The sequence below is a fragment of the Thamnophis elegans genome, chromosome 15, assembly GCF_009769535.1.
Source record: "Thamnophis elegans isolate rThaEle1 chromosome 15, rThaEle1.pri, whole genome shotgun sequence".
In the NCBI taxonomy this organism is placed as follows: domain Eukaryota; kingdom Metazoa; phylum Chordata; class Lepidosauria; order Squamata; family Colubridae; genus Thamnophis; species Thamnophis elegans.
Window position 1 is genome coordinate 48,261,521 of NC_045555.1, and position 22,165 is coordinate 48,283,685.

The window sequence follows — 22,165 nt, forward strand, 5'->3', positions numbered from 1 at the left end:
GTGACTTTTATGCTTTTACATCAGCTTTCTTTGCTTTATACATCTGCAAAAGTTGTAAATGCAAGGCCTGGTTACAAAATTATTTTTTAACTATCATCATAACAGTGAACAAAACCTAAATGGACAAACTAAATGTCAATAAATATAACCCATACAAACAAACGCACTTTTGAGGTTCTCCATAAGTTTTAAAAGTGGGAAGGACTTCTCATAGCAAAAAGTTTTAGAAACATTGGTCTAATCCAGTGTTTCTCAACCTTGGCCACTTGAAGATGTCCGGACTTCAACTCCCAGAATCCCCCAGCCAGCGAATGCTGGCTGGGGAATTCTGGGAGTTGAAGTCCGGACATCTTCAAGTGGCCAAGGTTGAGAAACACTGTTCTAATCAAATGAAATCTTTTGCAGTTATCATGACCTCTGTACGTTGAATGTTTTGCTTAGAGAAATGCATTTTAGCAATGTTACAGTACATTCTTTCCTTTCGTGGAAATCTAAACTTCTGCATCTCTTCAGATGATGTACGTATGTGCACACAAGCCAGGTAGCTTTTTCTGACACGCATCTACCCCAAGAAATGTAAGATGAACTCAGTTACAAAATCAGCCGTCATTCAAAATGGAGGCATCTCTCGAGAAAGCATACTGAAATTGTTAATGTTTTTAATCTTCATATCCTGCACCACAGTCCCCTCAAAATACTCTTTCCCATTCAGGTAACAGCTGGCGCAGTATTTATTTACACTCTGTAGCACCTGAATACTTTTGCTTTGAAAGCAACCGAATCAGGGTGTTTGCGTTGTAATATTAACAGTCTTGTTATATCATTTGGATCTGTTTGAGAGATCTCCAGAATGCTAAAGGATGTTGATTTAAGAACCACATGGATGAAACCAACTGGGGTTATAATTAAACACAGGGTTTAAAAGGAGAAAAGGGAATAAAGACTTGACTTAACATAGTTTAATATCATAGTTTAAGAGCCGAGGTGGCGCAGTGGTTAGGGTGTACTGCAGGCCACTTCAGCTGACTGCTATCTGCAGTTCAGCGGTTCTAATCTCACCAGCTCAAGGTTGACTCAGCCTTCCATCCTTCCGAGGTGGGTGAAATGAGGACCCAGACTGTTAGGGGAGATATGCTGACTCTGTAAACCGCTTAGATAGGGCTGAAAGCCCTATGAAGCGGTATATAAGTCTAACTGCTATTGCTATTGCTAATATGTTGAAAACTGGGATAAACAATTTTCAGGATTGGAGCCAGGGCTAACCTGGATTGTGCTGGCTGCAATGTCAAAAGAACAGGGTTTCATAATTTAAACATAATTTAAATTAAATCTGGTTTATACAATTTCTCTTGTCAAATAGTTTAAGTTCTTCCTGTTCTCTAGATTAATGTGACCTTGATGCTAAGTATCAGTCAATCTCAGTTTTGTCTCACTTCGGACTCTGTGGAGCAGCTGTGCTCCACTTAAGGCATCAAGTTATTTTTGCTTTGGTGCCACAAGTTTGAGCATCAAAATAAGGTGATTAGAAATAAGCCACAGAAATAAGTCTCTGTACATGGACAAAAGTGGAACCCAACATCTGGATTGAAGGAAAGTTGCTACAACAAGGCTTTGAAGAGGTTTCAAAATTTTATTTGAAATCTGCTTTTCATGAGTTTGCAGCATGAACCGAAAGCCATTCTCATACAACTACAATACAATAGCAGAGTTGGAAGGGACCTTGGAGGTCTTCTAGTCCAACCTCCTGCCTAGGCAGGAAACCCTATACCGTTCCAGACAAATGGCTATCCAGCATCTTCTTAAAGACTTCCAGTGTTGGGGCATTCACAACTTCTGGAGGCAAGTTGTTCCACTGATTAATTGTTCTCACTGTCAGGAAATTTCTCCTCAGTTCTAAGTTGCTTCTCCCCTTGATGAGTTTCCACCCATTGCTTCTTGTTCTGCCCTCAGGTGCCTTGGAGAATAGCTTGACTCCCTCTTCTTTGTGGCAACCCCTGAGATATTGGAACACTGCTGTCATGTCTCCCCTGTCCTTCTTTCTATTAAACTAGACATCCCCAGTTCCTGCAACTGTTCTTCATGTTTGAGCCTCCAGTCCCCTAATCCTCTTTGTTGCTCTTCTCTGCACTCTTTCTAGAGTCTCCACATCGTTTCTACATCATGGTGACCAAAACTGAATGCCTTATTCCAAGTGTGGCCTTACCAAGGCATTATGAAGTGGCATTTACACTTCACGTGATCTTGATTCAATCCCTCTGTTGATGCAGCCTAGAACTGTGTTGGCTTTTTTGGCAGCTGCTGCACACGGCTGGCTCATATTTAAATGGTTGTCCACTAGGACTCCAAGATCCCTCTCACAGTTGCTACTATTGAGCAAGGTCCCACCTATACAGGAAACCTAAAACTGCATATTTTGCATTTCTCTATCAGGCAATGCTTGCCAGGTGAGTGATTTTCTCTTGAAGCAGCGTTAGCAGTATTCAGAAATGCTGCATTCTTGATTTCCTTGCTGAAAATGCCGTAAAAATATAAATATATTAGGGCAAAATAGAATAGTCCTGAAAAAAAAAGGATTAAATGTAAAAAGTATATTTACACTGGATTAACAAGATTAATGCACTTATTCCTTGCATCATTTCTTCCTTTCTGAGGCATTAGAAATTGCACTGTGGCAATTTGAGGAAAGGCTGGCTTGGAGTGGGCATATCTAAGGTTTCTGAAGTCTAGAAGGAGCCCTGAAGGCTGAGGCTGCCACAAAAGCAAGTGAATTGCAGGAGTAGGAAACCTTGAACCCTAAGATGAAGTCCTTCTCATTCATTCCATTAGCTGTTGAATAGAGATGACAGCTTTATTCCAAACCTCTGTACTGCAGCATATTCAAGGCTGTCCTTTAGGTAACCAGCATCTTTGCAATTTTGATTTGGTATTACTCATCATTCTGATGAGCACATACTATGACTCATAAAAGGTCCTCTAATGACTTTATTCAGGCCTTAGACACCTAGAAATTGTCAAAACTCCCAGGAATTGGTAGTACAGGCATGAATTGTTCTCTATTGGAAGCTGAATCATGCTGGCAGGAAAGGTTACAGGAACTTTTGAACTAGGAAAAAAAATAGCTTTAAAAGGACTGAATTACTTTTAGGTGAGTGAAGCTGTCCCTTTGGACAGTACAACTTTGAAACAGAAAATATATCAGCCCAAATCAGCTGAAGTCTCTCAGCCTTTGACTCCTATGTAAAAAAAAATCTTGATTAGGCAGGAAATCAAAACCATGGAGACAAGGCAGTGGCGTAACACAAATGTAGTGTGTCTGTGGTATGTGCTAAAGTCATTGATTGAGATGGGCAGAAGAAAGAAAGAAAGACAAGGAAAAAGAAAGAAAGACAAAGAAGGAGAAAGAAAGAAAGAAAGAAAGAAAGAAAGAAAGAAAGAAAGAAAGAAAGAAAGAAAGAAAGAAAGAAGGAAGGAAGGAAAGAAACCAGAAGTACAGTTTGCGATCCTTCTTTACAGGAGATCAGAGGGACAAGAATGTGTTTTTTACTGGGATTAAGAAGTCTTTTAATAGCTAAGGACCATGCATAGATTCAAAGAGTTAGAAGAGATATTTATGTCATCAACGTCACAGTGACAGACTTGGAAGGGACCTTAGAGGTCATCTAGTCCAACTCATTGCTCCCGCAGGAGACCTATACGATTTGTGATAAATGGCTGCCCAGCCTCTTCTTAAAAGCCTCCAGTGATGGGGCACTCACAACTTCTCAAGCTGCTGATCGATTGTCCCCACTGTTAGGAATTCTCTCCTTAGTTCTAAGTTGCTTCTCTCCATTGTTTCTTTAGTAAATAAGTTGGCCCCCTCTTTCTTGTGACAGCCCTTCAAGTACAGGTAGTCCTGGACTTACAACAGTTCATTCAGTGACCGTTGAAAGTTGCAATGGCACTGAAAAAGGTGACTCATGACCATTTGTCACAGTTACAATCTTTCCAACATCCCCATGATCGTGTAATCAAAATTTAGATGCTTGGCAACTGGTTCCCATTTATTCCTGTTGCTGTGTCCCAAGATAATGTGACACCTTTTGCAACTTTCTGACAAGCAAGGTCAATGAGGAAATTCAGATTCACTTAACAACTGGGCTACTAATCAACTGCAGTGATTCACTTAACAGCTAAGGCCAAAAAAAATCGTAAAATGGGGCAAAATTCACTTAACAACAGACATTTGGGGCTCAATTGTGATCGTAACTTGAGTACTGCCTGTATTGAAAGGCTGCTATCATGTCACCCCTGGGATCCAGATAAAAGCATCCCAATGGATTATTTTTTGTAGCTTTTGCCCACACCAACCAGAGAAGGAGACCCCCATCTGGATACTGACTTTACTATCAAACTACTTTCACAGTTAGGAACATTTATGTTATATTGAAATCTAACTTCCCTGTAACTTACAACTATTATTTCTATCCTGTAACTATGTGGTGATACATAATAAATCTTGTCCTTCTACAGGTTCTTGAAGAGGTCTAACCTTCTCGACTACTAAGAGAGGCATGGTGGCGCAAATGGTTAGAATGCAGGATTGCAGGCTAGCTCACTGCTCACTGCCAGAGGTTCGATTCTGACCAGCTCAAGGTTGACTCAGCCTTCCATCCTTCCAAATTTGGTAAAATGAGGGCATAGATTGTTGGGGGCAACAAGTTGACTCTGTAAGCCATCTAGAGAGGGCTATAAAGCACTATGAAGCAGTATATAAGTCTAAATGCTATTGCTCCTGTAGGAGAGTCATCTTAGTCTATGGTGAAAAAAAAAAATATCAAAGCAAGGACCAAGAAACATCAGCGCATCAGTGCTTTTCAACTTCCTAGGACATTGTACAACAGATTTATGATTTTAGTATATTTGAAAATCAGAGGAGGAAGAGGTCAAGAGGAAGCTTATCGAGAAGCTTCCCCTGTGTGGACAGCCCTTTCTTAGACTGAAGGAAAGAGCTGGGAGAAAGAGCAGAACTGTTTATTATCTGCAGTGCCTGAATTTCTGGTTCTTTCTTTTTGGTGCCTGCTCAGTCTTCATCTTCCCATTACACGCCCTGCTTTTTTTTTTGCATTGTGTGGTTGCTGGGTTTTTTTGGAAAAATAAGGATTTTCACTCCCAATTCTAATAATAATAAAATGAAGACGCAGCAGGAAATTATGTCTGTTTAATTCATGTTTATCTGAGCATTGCACTTTACCAAAGCCGAGTTAGAGAGGAGATAAGAGATACACATTTCCTTTTTGTATCCCAAAGTCATATAATATGGTTTCATTTTTATCCTCTGATCAACTGTATTAAGCTATTATTCTGAAAAAAAAAAATAGAAACAAGAAGATTGCTCCAGTAGCTATGACTCGCTTTGGATTTTCTTTCCAGCTCTGGGTCAGAGGTATGTACAGATTTCACATTCATTGAAAGCTGTGCTCACACTTTCCTGTAGCATACAAATGAGAATTCCCAGCAGTTTTCAACAGAGAGCTAAATTTTGAAATGAAAGGGCCTAATTTCTACAGTCAATAAATAATAAATGGTTAATCAATAGCCTGTGGCATGCCAATTTTATGGAATAAATGGGATTTGTTTCGACACACTCACCTATGTTGATGTCAGGCAAGAAATGAAAAGAAATGCACATTTAGTGTTTCTCAGCCTTGGCAAGCTTAAAATTGCAGACTTCAACCCCCAGAATTCCTCAGCCAGTAATGGAGGCTGGGCAATTTTGGGGGCTGACATCTACGCATCTTAAAGTTGCTAAAGTTGACAAACACTGTTCTACAGTATTGTGAGGCATAATATGGTTTTTTAGGATTATTAATATATCAAGTAGCTAAAATGGAATCGAAAAAAGTATTTTAATTTGTAACAAATAAGAAATAGTAAAATCCAGCTATGGAAATGCTGTTGTTGATGATGCATTCTTTCTTTATAAAGAACTCTTGATTGAAAATGTTCCAAGAGAGCAAATGGTACATGTGCCTCTATTTTTCTAATTCTTTCCAGTAAGATACTTCGGAAGGCTGGCTGCCACTTCGTACTAGGCTCACAGCTCCTTCAAAACACCGCAGGCACTTTTGGAAGACATTCGGTTTGTTAGAAGGTTGTTGCATAATAAAAGTCATCAAAGAACAATAGGAAAGCTACAGTAAACCCAGCATTACAGTGCAAAGACATCATGGAGGGATAATATTTATAATGAGTGAATATGCTTTTTCTAATGCATTTCATGTGCCACAATCTTTGTTGACGTAGTAATAATGTGGAGATGGTTCAGAAAACAAGTCTTAAAAAACGTTTACTTAGCAGGATTCTCAGTCCAAGCTTGAGAACTCATGCAAATATTCAGTACAACAGAAAAGTATATTTTATCATGCTCTGATACCTCAAATGTATTTATCTGCAAATAACAGCTAGTCCTGGAATGTCAAAGAGCTGAACCCTAATTTGGAGAAAAAGGTTTTGATAGAAAGATTCACAATCCATAGGACTGTAAAATAATTAGCTTTTCCTGGGATATCACACTTCTAAAGGGTGTGAGAAAAATATTTTGTGGCAATTTGTACATCTGTGATGACGGGTGATATAATTTAATTAAATTTAGTATAACAGTTAAGCTGGCAGGAAGATTACCTTAGAAAGCTTCAGTGAGTTGGCGTTTCTCAAAATCTTGCTATATGTTATAATAGAAATAGGTAATAACAACCGGAAATATCCAGCAAGCAACATCTTCCTATACAGACAGATTTTTTAAAACACAATTAAACCGCAAGCTTTCCACTGCAGAATATATCAGATGTTTCTACAGCCAGATTGCCGTTATCATTCCTCCATTTTTGGTTGCTGATTTTATGATTCTTTTAGCTGCTTGGAAGCTGCTCCCATTGAACAGCCGCAATGGCAGTGCTTTAAATTAGTTCAATAATGTTTCTTAAATGTTCAGCCTCCAAGAACAGTTAATTGATGTTGCCAGATTAATCTCTTCTATAAAACACAGTAATATAATAGGCAGACGAAATACATGTTTATCATAGCAATAGCAGCAATAGCAGTTAGACTTATATACCGCTTCCTAGGGCTTTCAGCCCTCTCTAAGCGGTTTACAGAGTCAGCATATCGCCCCCCCACAGTCTGGGTCCTCATTTCACCCACCTCAGAAGGATGGAAGGCTGAGTCAACCCTGAGCCGGTGAGATTAGAACCGCTAAACTGCAGATAGCAGTCAGCTGAAGTGGCCTGCAGTACTGCACTTTAACCACTGCGCCACCTCGGCTCTTCATGGGCAGAGTTTAGCAATAAGAAAGGGAATACGGGTGGTCCTTGACTTACAAGAGTTTATTTAGTGACCAAAGTTACAATGGCACTGAAAAAAGTGATTTATGACCATTTTTCACACTTACGACCGTTGCAGCATCCCCTAGGTCATGTGAACAAAATTCAGATGCTTGGAAACTGTTTCATATTTATGACGGCTTCAGTGTCCCTGGATCATGGGATCAACTCTTGCACACCTTCTGAAGAGCCGAGGTGGTGCAGTGGTTAAATGCAGCACTGCAGGCCACTTCAGCTGACTGCTAGTTCTGCAGTTTGGCGGTTCAAATCTCACCGGCTCAGGGTTGACTCAGCCTTCCATCCTTCCGAGGTGGGTAAAATGAGGACCCAGACTGTGGGGGCGATATGCTGACTCTGTAAACCGCTTAGAGAGGGCTGAAAGCCCTATGAAGCGGTATATAAGTCTAACTGCTATTGCTATCTATCTATCTATCTATCTATCTATCTATCTATCTATCTATCTATCTATTCTATCTATATCTATCTCTCCCTCCCTCCCTCTCTCTATATCTATCTCTCCCTCTCTCTATATCTATCTATCTATCTATCTATCTATCTATCTATCTATCTATCTATCTATCATCTATCTATCTATCTGGGTGAAATGAGGACCCAGACTGTGGGGGCGATATGCTGACTCTGTAAACCGCTTAGAGAGGGCTGAAAGCCCTATGAAGCGGTATATAAGTCTAAGTGCTATTGCTACTACTACTACTTCTGACAAACAAAGTCAATGGGGGAGCCATTAGCTTATCCTAAAAGTTCAACTCAATAGCAACCTCTGGAGAAGCAGACAATGCTCTATTCACTATCGACTAGAGTGAAGGCTAGAATGGGTAAGATTTGAAGTGCTCCTCTGAGTGCCAATGGCAGTAGCAGGCACCTGAATATATTTCATTTTTAAAACCGCTCCTCCATTCCTTCCATGCCTGGATGTTTCCTTTCCTAGAGTCCTGGATTGAATGAAATTGAAATCCAATCCAGATAAGCCTAAAATGCAACCAATTTGGGGGACACAGGCGACCAGAAGAAATGGTTAGATTTTCCGACAGGCCTTTCAATCAATCTCTCAGAATGACTGCTGCTCTGTTGGCTTTGACGGAGTGTAAACAGATTTATTATACGCCAGGATGGGCTTCTCTGTAATTGTTAGCATTACGGCGAATATTTTCTAGATTTTAACTTTTCCATGTACATTAAGGCAGTGGAGCAAAGAAGAATAAATAGAGATTGAGCTGGGGATCAAATGCCATCTGGTATTTGGAATGGTGGACATCTCTTTACTTTAAAATTAAATGTGCACACACCAGTGTATAAGATGTAGTTGTCTTCCTATTGTTACAATTATCGACTGACTAGACAATACTTAGGACAGTGTTTCTCAACCTTGGCAACTTGAAGATGTCTGGACCTCAACTCCCAGAATTCCCCAGCCAGCATTTGCTGGCTGGGGAATTCTGGGAGTTGAAGTCCAGACATCTTCAAGTTGCCAAGGTTGAGAAACACTGACTTAGGGGTTCCCCTAATTGTCATTTCATTCGGGATGGACTAACCCAGATCAATTCCTATAGTGAGGAATAGGTGAAGTAAGCTAATTTACTTTGAAGTAAGTTGTTTGGGCTTTGCACATCTGCTGTTTTCACATTCTTGTAACAAGACTTTGAATTTGCAAATATTGTCAGTCATGAAAGATGAAACATAAGGCAATGCATTGTAAAACACATCAAAAAACCACGCGCATATTTTTGAAACCCACATTTTCTATAATTAATTTTTATGTATTTTTGTGATAGGATTGAAATTTATGGAATGCAGAGCGTGGCATTATTCTGGCTTGTAAAGTATTATAAATTATAATTGCAAATTCTTCTTCTAAGCGCAATAGCAAAATCATTTTTTTAAGTATTTTAAATTCAGTCCGAGTAGTATAAGGCTTTTAGGAAAAAAAAATAGAGAATGTTTGGTGATACAATAGCTATTATAGGCTGGGATCCTTATAGCGACTTTTATTACTCAAATATCGTGCAAGTCGGCAAATGGGTAAGCATTGCTAAAAATGCCCATTGTTCATTAATGAATTAAGCTAATCACAACACAAGTCTACTTGATCTAAAAATACACATTGGAATTATTTGTATAGAAAAGTTTATTCAAGATTTCTTTGGCTCAAATGGGAAGTAATAGAACAAGGGACCCAGTTAGATTTCCTGTTTTGCTTTTGTACTAATATTGCAGCATAGTTACACAATGCATAAACTTAATATCAATACTGATTACCCAAAATCATCTCTATCCATCCAAGTGGGGATAAAGGGGGAGCTCAAGGAATTGGGTGTCAAGAGGCAAAGAGTAATATGCTGCAGAAAATAACAGTATTCATATTTAAGTCTTTTTTTAACCATGTCATGGGACAATATTCTCTGCTGCCTCGCATCAGTGCTTTGCTGTTCTTAATAAGTAAATTTTCATCAAAATATAAAGTAATATATAGCAATAATATGTACAGAATACACAGAAATTGCAACTCTTCACAATCCCATCAACTATCAGATCAAATGTCTGACCTATAAGTTTCATCTAAACAACTGCTTAATCATTTAATGGCATATCAAATAGAAATACACATCCAGTCTAATAAAGCCAGTTTATTGACAGAATCATACATGTTTTATTTAGCTAGTGTGTCTCAAAATATAGAAAAAAGCTGGGAGAAAGAGACCTGTTCCATCTGCCCAAAATCATCTGCCCAGATTGATGAAGGAAGGCTGCTTGTGTGTGTGTGTGTGTGTGTGTGTGTGTCTGTGTCTGTGTCTGTGTGTGTTGGTTGAATGTGAGCAGAATTCTAACATTCTGGACAATTCTTAGTATTTTGAACATATATATATTCTATTCAGCCACATATTTCACAACCCAGGAGGTTTTTGACCCATGATATTTTGGCCACATGTTGAAGTGATTTCCATCTCCTTGCAAAAATACTTTTGATTATCCTCAACCATATTAAAAAGGAATTAACAATAAGTGATTAGGGTTTATTTCCTTTCATTATCAACCAATCAGCTGCAATTCTTAGGCTGAGGCTAAAGAATCTTTTAAGCAGTTCATTTTTAGCTGTTAGAAAATGAATTCAAATAATTACTTGGAAAATAGTCCTTCTGACGTCTTACGTAATGTATGAGGAAGCAGAATTGTGATAGTCTTTTCAAACAACTGCTGGCTCATTTCATCAGCAGGCGGGTGAAAATAAAAGTTGTTTTTCATGAACTGTCAGATAATACTTTTTTAAAAAATCACTTCATGAAGAAGGGTTTTTTTTATTAACATTATTGCAAACAATCAAGGATGAAGTCAAATGTTAAAATAACCATACCAGCTAGTGAAAGCAAAAATAAATAAAAAATAAAATCAAATTCTGCAGATGCCAACTTAGAAAGCGCTGTGTGAGATATATGCATGTGTCTGTATACATACATACATACATACATACATACATACATACATACATAATTATCAGCTGCCAAACAATCAGATGTTTTAATATGCCAAGGTACATTTTATTAGAAATAAGTTCTCTTATAGATATATAATACCAATTTTCAAAATAATTGATATGTCATTGCTTCTAAGATTACATCATTCTAAGATCACAATACATGATTAATATATAGATAAATATTGAAATCTGAGACTATGCTGATAATTCCCATTGCATTTTTGTCAGGAGCACCAAGGCACTTCCAGGTTGAAAGGATTGGCAGGTGACATGATTGTTACCCGGGGGACGCCCAGCTGGGGGCTCCTTCCATGCCCTTGTTAATGTGCCCCTTGAAGTGGTACCTGTCTATCTACTTGTGAATGCATGCTTTCAAATTGCTAGGTTGGCAGGAGTTGGAGCCAATGACTAGAACTCCCCCTTTGGGTCCCAAATGCAGCCTTGTTGCAAGTCAATCCAGGGTCCTAACACATGAGCCACTGTGCTACGGCTGCTGGCAATTGAAATATACAGAACAGCCTCCACGTTAGACACACGAAAAATAATACATTCACCTGTCCTTCCTTACAATTCTACTCGTACTAAGATGTTCCTTAAAAAAAAAAAAGAGTAAGTTATAAGATACTGTACCTTGAGAAAGCCTACTCATTAACTCCAACCTTATTCATTTCTCAGAACTTTAATAAATATCCCTATGTCCCTTCAGCAGCAGTAGTGTACAAAGTGACTTCTGTTTAATAAACACACAGCATGCTCTGTTTTTGCAACCTAAAATAATATTTCCATCTTGATTATTGCATTTAAGTCAGCAGGTATTCAGCTAATAGAAGAGAATATTTGTGGCTCAGAGCTGAACTGTGGGATGGTGGTTTTCTTGCACACATTTCATTACCTGACAGTTCATTACCAAATCCTCAGTGCTAGAAGAGAGTTGGGGTTTGGAAAACCTACACTCTTCAATCACTGATAATGTTATCTAGTTTGATAATGGAAGACCTGCAAGAAAACCAAGCCAAACCTCTTTTCCCTTCTAGCACTAATAATGTTACTTGCATTGGTAATGAAACATCTGCAAGAAACCAACTTCAGAAAGTACTAAGATCGCCACAATTATCCAACTACTAAACATTCCTAAGAATGAACCATGACAATGATTTTTAAATGAAGTAACACAGATTCACAGAAAAACACTATCATAATGTAGCATAATTCAAAAAATTCTCTATTAAATGAACCACTGGACGGATTTGAAAGGATTTAAAGTAAACATCCACTAAATATTTTAAAGAACATAAATTAATGACTATAGATTATGGTGTCACAATCTGTATTGAAAACTGCAGCAATTTTTCCTTCACAGTTTGAACAAATGACTTACAAAACAGATTTTACTTTCCTCAAATTATTTGGCAACATTATTATTCATAGGAAATTCTGAAGCTTTAGTCTCCAAGGATGCTAAGGGTATCCAGAGAGCAATGCCAGCAAAGCCAATGTAAACAATAGAATTAAAACAATAAAATTATTCTGCAGAATTGGACATACTAGTTTGAAATCACACTAGAATGTTTAGGATTCATTAATGAATGAATAATTAATGGCTTATGCTCCTTATTTTCTGTTTTGATTCCTGAACACTGTTTACTATTTTTGTTGGTGTAAAAGCACTGGAAATAATGAACAGTCAAATAATTAATATATACTTGGACCTGTTCCAGAGAAATGTCTTTAAAGCAAGACGTATATAACCTGTATTTGCAAATTTATGTGCCGCTCCTTCCCTCATTTGTTTCTCAATGAGATGCAAATAAACATGAGTCTTCAAATTTATCATAGTTAATTATGATTACCATTGTCAGAACAGTCAACCTTAAGCCAATTTCAAACTGTAATTTCATTTCTCACTTTAGCTGCAATATGACTCTGAAAGACATTCTTAGCAGTGTGTTTTGCCAACTATTAAACCCAACTGGAAGAGGTAGCTATGGCCATACATATATAAAGCCAATTTGAAAGGAAACATGTCCATAATCATCCATACCTGAGCAATGGCTGCTTGGGATAAGAAGGTTGATCACTGTTTTGGGCTGTCTGAGGCTTTTTTGTAACTTGTTTATAAATATTTCTTGCTGTCACTCCAATCCAAAGCATTGTAGAAAGTGTAGAATAATGCAGTACAATACCAACCTAAAATAAAATGGTGAAAAATAGAAAGGATCAGCACAGGGACACAAAAATAAAGCATATTATCATTACTGGTTTTTTTGGTGTATATTTTCAAATATAAGCCTTTTGCTAAAGGAAATGCATTTGGGGATGTTGTAAGTATTCCGCTGCCTTTCCAGGTTTTAATCAGTGTGGCTTTTATAAAAAGACAACATATAAATGTTTCCTCCCCCTTTGTTGAAAAAAATGGGCTGCTTACAGTGGCGGGTTTCAAATTTTTTTAGAACTTCTTCTGTAGGTGTGGCCTGCTTTGTGGGAGTGGCTTGCCGGCCATGTGACCGGGTGGGAGTGGCTTGCTGGCCATGTGACCAGGTGGGAGTGGCTTGGCAGTCATGTGCCTGGGTGGGTGTGGCCAACTTGTAAGATGTGGTGAAATTCACTTAACAACGCTCTTGCTTAGCAATCAAAATGTCTTAAAGCTGTCAAGTTACAAGACCCTTGCACCCCTAACCCTTTAGAAAAAAACCCCCAGGGGTATTCAAACTTGACAGCTTTAAGACTTGTGGACTTCAACTCCCAGAATTCCTCCTCCAGTCATGTTGGCTCAGGAACTCTGGCATTGAAGTGTGCAAGTCTTAAAGCTGTCAAGTTACAAGACCCTTGCACCCCTAACCCTTTAGAAAAAACACCCCAGGGGTGTTCAAACTTGACAGCTTTAAGACTTGTGGACTTCAACTCCCAGAATTCCTCCTCTTCATCTTGATGATGTGCAGACAGGCGGGGGGAGGGAGCTGGAACCGGTTCTAAACGGCCCTGTAGATTTGTGGAACCTCTTCTGTAGAAGAGGTTAGAACTGGCAGGAACCCACCCCTGGTTGCTTATGTTTAAAACACATAATGGAGAATGCTTTTAGTTCCTTTGTTAGATAATCTCTGTTCCCAATGTGCCCAGATGTCTTGTTTAGAGAAATTACCCTGCTTCAACAATGTGTATGTTTCAAAAACAATGGAGAAAACCGCGAAGTAGCCTAAAACACACTTCCTTATCCATTGCACAATTGAACCATGAACGTATTCAAAAGTGGACCTTGCTGTGAACAGGTCAAAATTCCCTAATAGGACTTGTGCAAAATTTTTCCACATATGACTATTCTAGGCTCTAATTCAATTGAGACTTTTTGAGGTACAAAACATTACAGCTTTAATGGATATTAGGAAGCTGCTATTTTTGCCCTGTATATGTTGGCCCTTAAGTTGCATTACTGTTAGTAATTAACACAACTGATAACCATCCTGAGAATCTCTTGTTCTCAGTTTAACTCCCACACTATGCACACATTTTATTGCATGTAAATATTTCATTTGTTCCTTGTCCTCCTGCTGTAGAAATACACATACGGTGGTGCCAACATAGAGGCTTTGCACTAAATTAGAAAGGAATTGGGTAATATAATTATGTTTTTGATATATGAGAGATATTAAGTTTATATCTTGAAATGAATAATATCTGTTTACCACCAACCTGTGTCCAATCTGGAGAAGGGTTACCATGTTATTGCTTTATGTGAATCACACTGATGAAATTGTTTGTGTGTTTAATGGAAATTTGCAGCTTAGCAAACATATTGGCACCCACATTATGGAATATCTTCCTTCCTGAAGTGAGCCTGGTTTCATCACTTCTGAGTTTTTGAAGGTCCCTCAAAATCTGATTGGATAATAGACCTGTTACTGTTTTACTAATTATGGAATATGTAATGCAAAATTAAATGCTTTGGCTCAACAAAAAGGCAATCTATTTTGTACTATTATTAGCATTCAATTCAGTGTAATTGAAAGAACGGAATGATATTGCTTAAATCCTTATTAGATTCATACAGCAACAAATTACTGATCACAGGACCCAACTTGGCAATATGGACTGAGTCTCTCATCTTTCTGACCCTTTCTAACATCGAGATATAAATAAAAGCACATCAAAATATATAATCAAAGATTCTTAAAGGTCTTCATTATTTTCTATAAAATATATTAAGATGCAGCTTACTTTGTAAAAGAATCAAATTTGGGAGTCTAGAATTATAAATACGATATTATAGGAAAACTGGCTCAAAATGAACTATTCTCCCAAATATTACAAATTCTGCAAATATTAAAGGAGACATCTCAAGCTGGTTTTCCTAATCCCTCTGCAGTAAAGTGCCATTAAAATGTTCATCAAATGCAAAACGGGGTGATTGAAACTCAAAAAACCGAAGTGGAAAATGAATATAAAGAGACTAAACCTGCTGATATCTATGGCAATTGGGTTGTTCCTGAAAATGGAAAGAATGGAATACAGAAAGAGGAATTAAATGGAGAGGAAATCTATTCCAAAGGTCAAGATATAGAAGAAGATAAAATTAAAGAACCTATGGATTTAAAGAAAGAAATTCCACTAGAAAAAGTTTTGATAACACTGCTGACAATCAAAGACAAATTGAATAAGGAAACCGAAAGAGGGGATCAAGATTATATGAGAGCTCTTATAAGCAAGGAGTTGCTAAGAGAAGTCCATACAAAGCTGATCAAGAAGATGACTAGAGGATTGGTACCACAAATGGCAGAAGATATGAGGTTGTTTTGTTATTGGAAAGATACAGGTTGATAGATGGAAGAATATAATTTAAAGCTAGTTAAACTTAGTGAAATTTAATGATAATAGATATAGTTAAAGAAATAATTGATAATGATAATAATGTATACAATGTGTAGTGTTATGATAAGTAATAATTGGATATGAATATTGAATGGTACCCATGAAAGGAAGATTAGAAATCCTTTTGGATTATATACAAAGGTTAATAAAAAAGAATTAAGTTAGATACAGTTAAGTTTTGATTATTAGGGGGGAAATGTTATGATACAGGATATAGTCAAATAAAGGAGGGATAATGATGACAACCTATATATATGTATAAGTATAATATAAGGAAACTAGATGAAAATTGCCTACAGCAATTTGGAAAGGAGGATTAGAAAAGTTTGTTATTAAATATTATGGATGTTTAGCTAGAATAGGTCATAAGGATTCAGTGTTAATGGAAGATTTTAGAAATATTAAATGAAATGCCAGTATGTGGTTATGTATTAAATCTTGGTATATTTTATGATGAAGGATGTTTAAACAATTATAGTCAAATGAAAATGGGGGTATAAGGGTAACATGTATAAATATTTGAGTTAAAATACTTGAGTTAATATGAATTGTGCTTGATGACTGTGGAAGAGATGCATGAAAACCTTTTGTAACCAACTGATACACTTTCTACAGTATGTATAGAAGGAAGATTTTATGTGTTGTGGTTGTTTTGAAAATAAAAATAAATTCTATTTTTTAAAAAAATCCAGTACAAATCAAACATAACATCATAATTTAACCCATCATTTCATTTAAAATTTAATTGAACAAACATTTCATTGAAAATAAATCCAGAAAACCTATTTGCAGTAAAGACCCAGTTTAAACCGAACAGTGTATGAATCTGGGAGAGGTAGAATCCGTACTATAGCAGATGGAGTTTTTTAAACTGTCCAATCACCTTATATAGTTTTTAAAAATCTGCAGAAAAAAAATATTCTCTTTTGTTTGGTTAGCAGTAAGAAAATCACCTCCAACTACCATAAAACTTCAGCAAGCAATTTCTCTGTCTCTTTTTTGGTCTTTATATCTGTGCTCAAATAAATTATATGTTCCCTCCACTTTGCCTCCAGTGAAAATAAAAAAGTTATAGAAAAATGCCTCCCTCTCTCTTCACACCCCGAAGTTTCTCCCACATTGTCACTATTTTAATTTTCATCCTCAGAAACTTTTTCAAACTAATCCACCATTATCCATATCAATCCATCCTCAAGAAATCAACCAGAGTGCATGAACATTCACAATCAGTGTTATTGCAAAGCTGCCAAACTATTACATCAACAAGTGCCATTCCTTGATTTGATATAATTAAATAGTAGCGACATTATAGAATGAAGCTGAAATTGCTTAGCATCTTAAAGAAGGAGCAGGAGTTCCAAATAGTAGGAAAACGACATTCCTTGAGCTCCATAGAGCTCCAGTAATTCGAATGGAAACATAGATTTCTTCTCTTTCCTTTTAATCCACAGCTAAAATGGAAATAAATAACCTTATCTGTAGATTCGTGCAGGGGCAGAGCTGATCAAAGTTCACATGTAGAGGATGCCCTTGGAAAGGCATTGCCAAACTATTATTTGCAGGCCTCAGGAAAAAATAATTCAATGCTCTCCCTGCATTCCCAAGCGCAGAATTCAGATTCCCAAGCAGCTTTTTGGCACATGTTATTTGTTTATATAAAATGATCGTATATTAAACTTAAATAGATTAAATTATCCTTTTGGCAAAAATCTTAAAAAATATCAGGTGTTGCAGGGACACATCATTTCGGGCTTTAAGGAAAATAAGTAACACTTAGTGTTATAACCAGAAACAAATATAGAGGTTTTAAAATTGGCATCCTATAGGCTGTACTACATAAAACATAGAATAATAGAGAGCCGAGGTGGCGCAGTGGGTAGAGTGCAGTACTGCAGGCCACTTCAGCTGACTGTTATCTGCAGTTCAGCTGTTCTAATCTCACCGGCTCAAGGTTGACTCAGCCTTCCATCCTTCCGAGGTGGGTGAAATGAGGACCCGGATTGTTGCGGGCGATATGCTGACTCTGTAAACCGCTTAGAGAGGGCTGAAAGCCCTATGAAGCGGTATATAAGTCTAACTGCTATTGCTATTGCTAATAGAGTTGGAAGGGATTTTGGAGGTCTTCTAGTACAACTCTTGTTTGAGCAGGTGACCCTATATCAGGGGTGTCAAACTCGATTACATTGAGGGCCACATCAGGGTTATGTTTGACCTTAGAGGCCCGGAGTGGGCATGGCCAGGGTAGGTGTGGCCAGCTTGACATAACCTGTGTCGGAGGCACCTTGGTGGCCCGAGTGCTCTGCCAGAGGAAACAGGCTCCCGAGCTCTGTTTTCAGCTCCGACAGCTCCTGCAATCCTCTACCAGCGAAAATGGAGCTCGGGAGGACAGCCCTCCCGTGCTCCATTTTCACTGGCAGAGACACTGCGGGCCACTCCTTCGTTGTTTCCAGGGTGGCCCTGCAAGCCACATCAAAGCACCCCATGGGCTGGATCCGGCCCCTGGGCCTTGAGTTTGACACCCCTGCTCTATACCATTTCAGATAAATGGTTGTCCGGTCTCTTTTTCAAAGCCTCCAATGATGGAACACCCCAAACCTCCGAAGACAACCTCTGTTCTATTGGTTGATTAAGAGCCGAGGTGGCGCAGTGGTTAGGGTGCAGTACTGCAGGCCACTTCAGCTGACTGCTATCTGCAGTTCAGTGGTTCTAATCTCACCGGCTCAAGGTTGACTCAGCCTTCCATCCTTCCGAGGTGGGTGAAATGAGGACCCGGATTGTGGGGGCGATATGCTGACTCTGTAAACCGCTTAGAGAGGGCTGAAAGCCCTATGAAGCGGTATATAAGTCTAACTGCTATTGCTATTGATTGCTCTCATTGTTAGGGAATTAGATATTAGATCTAATCTGGATTCCAGCCTAGACACCATTAACTTTTCAAGGGACGGCAAAGAAAGCCTACGGAGAGTCCATTGCACAAATTCAGCCTGGAAGTTGCCAGTGAATTTACCACTGTTGCAAAGGAACTTTGGCAATTCCTTCTATAATACAGAGACTTGCACTTTCAGCCATTCTATGCCCCAACTCTTTTCTTGGATGTTTGAATAAGGTGAGCAACTCATCTACTTTTGTCTGCTTGGGTGATATGGCCATCTGGGCATGACTGGGTTTCAGTGTTCAATAACATACTAACCTGTTGTGACTCAGCAGATGTCTTCTGTGAGTCTTTTCAGGATGCAAGATTAACACTGCAGCTGGGGCTAGTGAGGGGCGTGTTCTGGGGATAAAAGGACGGATGGGGCCACGACCTGGTGGCAGGAGTCAACGTGCGTTCCTTGGTTCGGGCAACATTGATGGATCATCAATCGTGGTTTATGTAAGATACACTTGGAGAAGTGCTTTGATTTCTGTAACCCTGATTCTTAGAGACTTTGGAAGAAGCGTTTTGCTTTCATTTTGTTCAACTTGTGTTGCCGTAGGAAAGATTTGTTTTCGTTCCGTTATCTGGTCAGAGACTGTATTTATGTTATTTTTGGGCTCGAAGCCAGTCTGAGCCGAGAACTGATAAAGAAAGTTCCTTTTAAGTTTGTTTGCCTGTCGTCTGTTAACGAGCGGAGAAGGGGGGGCAGAACACTAACCCTATCCATACCTAGTTAAGTGTGGTGTAAACACACCAATATTTGCCAGAGGACTTCACTATTTCTTCCTTTCTTTCCTCATCTTTGGGACTACAAAAAGACTTTCCTATTGCATCTTTCCTGGTTCTGGCATCTAAACTTAAGAAAGTAAAGAAGCTAGCTGCCTTCTATTACATCAGGGATGTCACGTGACCTATCTCCTTTGCTAAACTCGGCATGGGCGTGGCCAGCGCGTGACGCATCTGGCCTGCGGGAACACGAGTTTGACAGCCCTGTATTACACGAAGTGTTTGGTGTTTATTATCTTTCTGCCTCTTCCTGTTTTGATGAGGCAAGAAATCATAGGCTGGATTCACGGCTGAACAAACACAATGATCCATTTTCATATAATACAATGTCATTAACCCAAAAGCTGGGTTTATATGTGGTGTTAATAGACAACCATCCAACCAACCAACCAAATTATGTTTTACTGCAATGTCTTAAACCTGCCTTATTAATCTCTAACAATTAAAGAATCCACATTCTGATTATAATCCTGCTCCTGGGGTTGTTACTTGACGACATGTATTATATTAAATGGGTAAACTGCTTGAGCATAATTTATTTATGAAAAATGTGATGTTTAAAGAAATGAAAATGTAAAACTCCAGCAGAAGACACATGCTTCAAGGAGTAACAGTAGTTATTATTCTTTTTATACAACTCTCCCTTCCCGAGGAAACTAGGGAGGCATAAAAGAATAATAGAATAGAATCACAGAGTTGGAGGAACCACTTAGACGCTATCAAATTGAATCCCCTCTCAGTGCAGAAATTTAAATCAAATCCCTGACAAATGGCTACCTGGATGTTTCATATAAAGAGGAAGAGCCTCTCTTGTAACTCATTTTGCCATCCAACTATTCTTACCATTTAGAAATATCTTCTAACATACTTGGAATCTGACTCCCTTCAATCTCCACTTATGTGTTATTCGATTTATACCTCCAGGTCACCCAGTGAGCTTCCCCAGCCGACAGTGGACTGAAACATGGGCTGTCTTAACTATTATACCAGGGCTGTCAAACTCGCGGCGTCACATTGTCGTCACGTGACATATCGTGACTTCCCCCCCCCGCTTTTGCTAAAATGGGGGGTGGGCATGGCCAGTGCATGACGTATCCGGCCCATGGGCTGTGAGTTTGACACCTCTGTGTTATACCAGACTTTGATTATCTTGCTCCTCATGCTGTGAAGTGATATGTGAGAGGTCCTGACCTTCCTCTGAATGGCAAACTTTAAAATGTTTGCTGTTGTGGCCCGGCACCAACAGCATTGTTTGTGTATTATCCCCCTCCCTTGTTTTATTGTAAGCCGCCCGGAGTCCTTCGGGAGTGGGCGGCATACAAATCAATAAAACTCTAACTCTAACTCTAAAATTGTCCCTGTTATACTGTTTCAATTCTAAATTGTCACTATGCTATTTTATCATTACACTTTTAATATATTGTTTCAGTAAGGGCATTTTATTTTTATCAACCACCAAGAGTTGCAAGGCTGTGGTAGTCTATGCAACCTAAGAAATAAGTATTCATAAAACAAAGGGCAGCGTGTCTAAAGTTCTAATTATGACAACTAAGCTTAGATGACTATAAAAGCAAGCTGGGTAATGACCCCTCTCTGCAAACAATTGGAAAAAGGTGATTTTACACGACCACGAAGCTAATGATTTAGCAAAGCGGGAGACTAGCAGAAGAGAGTGTCTGATGTAGAAGAGATCTCTCATTCATGCCAACCTTGGAAGTATGCAAACCTTTTAAACTTCTTGCTGTTATTTTGAAGAAATTGCTGCAGTAAAGCACTTGCTGCACCAATGGGATGATTTCCATTCTTTTGTAGTTTTTTTTAAATTATCTCTTAAAATCTGCCTAGAGGGTTTGTGGGGCTTTTGGAAGAGGGCACAAGACTGCAGAGGTAGGAAGAATTGTTAAAGAATAATATTTCTTTCACTAATACGACCTGCCTTTGAAAATTGTTTTAGCTGGCTCAGAATGCTGCGTTCAGGTTTTTGTAAACTGCCAATTCCAATAGCCCGTGATTCTTAGATTACAAGTAGTGTTGGCTGCCAGCCCTTTTCTGGGCACAACTCACAATGTTAACTGTGAGCTATCATGTCTTAAAACCAATTTACCTGAACCTTCCATATATTGTGTGTCCTGAATTGGAGATCTTCTTAACAGGAAGTTCCTATTTAGGTCCCCCAAAGGATGTAAAAATCACAAAGAAGACACCAGACGAAGTCTGAAACTGTCCCTGTGTCCTAACATTTCCATGTGCACTGTTGCCAGCCACAAAGAAGAGGGAGTCAAGCTATTCTCCAAGGCACCAGAATGCAGGACAAGAAGCAATGGGTGGAAACTAATCAAGGAGACAACTTAGAACTGAGGAGGAATTTCCTGACAGTTAGAACAATTAATCAGTGGAACAACTTCCCTCCAGAGGTTTTGAATGCTCCTACAGTGGAAGTTTTCAAGAAGATGTTGGCTAAGCATTTGTCTGAGGTGGTGTAGGGTTTCCTGCCTAGGCAGGGGGTTGGACTAGAAGACCTCCAAGGTCCCTTCCAACTCTGCTATTGTATTCTTGAGTGAATCACTTTCTCTCAACTCAACTTACTGTAGAAGGAAGACCACCTACTTTGATCTCTCTAGAAAAAGTGGTACTAAAATGTACTTAATTCATTAGTAACAATACAATTCAACACCCCTTTGGATGAGTAGCAACAGCAATAGCACTTAAACTTATGCCAAGCAATGACCTTTACATGTTCAGCCACAA

The 22,165-nt window shown here is 38.6% G+C and overlaps 1 protein-coding gene across 2 annotated transcripts in view; it reads right to left on the reverse strand.

Annotated features, from left to right (window-relative positions):
* The window catches only part of ADGRA1 (adhesion G protein-coupled receptor A1), a 324,929-nt gene that overhangs the window by 28,925 nt on the left and 273,839 nt on the right, over positions 1-22,165 (reverse strand). For both annotated transcript variants that reach the window (XM_032232081.1, XM_032232080.1), the window contains exon 17: positions 12,893-13,038. In XM_032232081.1, the coding sequence (XP_032087972.1) occupies positions 12,893-13,038 (146 nt within the window). The remainder of the gene's footprint in view (positions 1-12,892; positions 13,039-22,165) is intronic.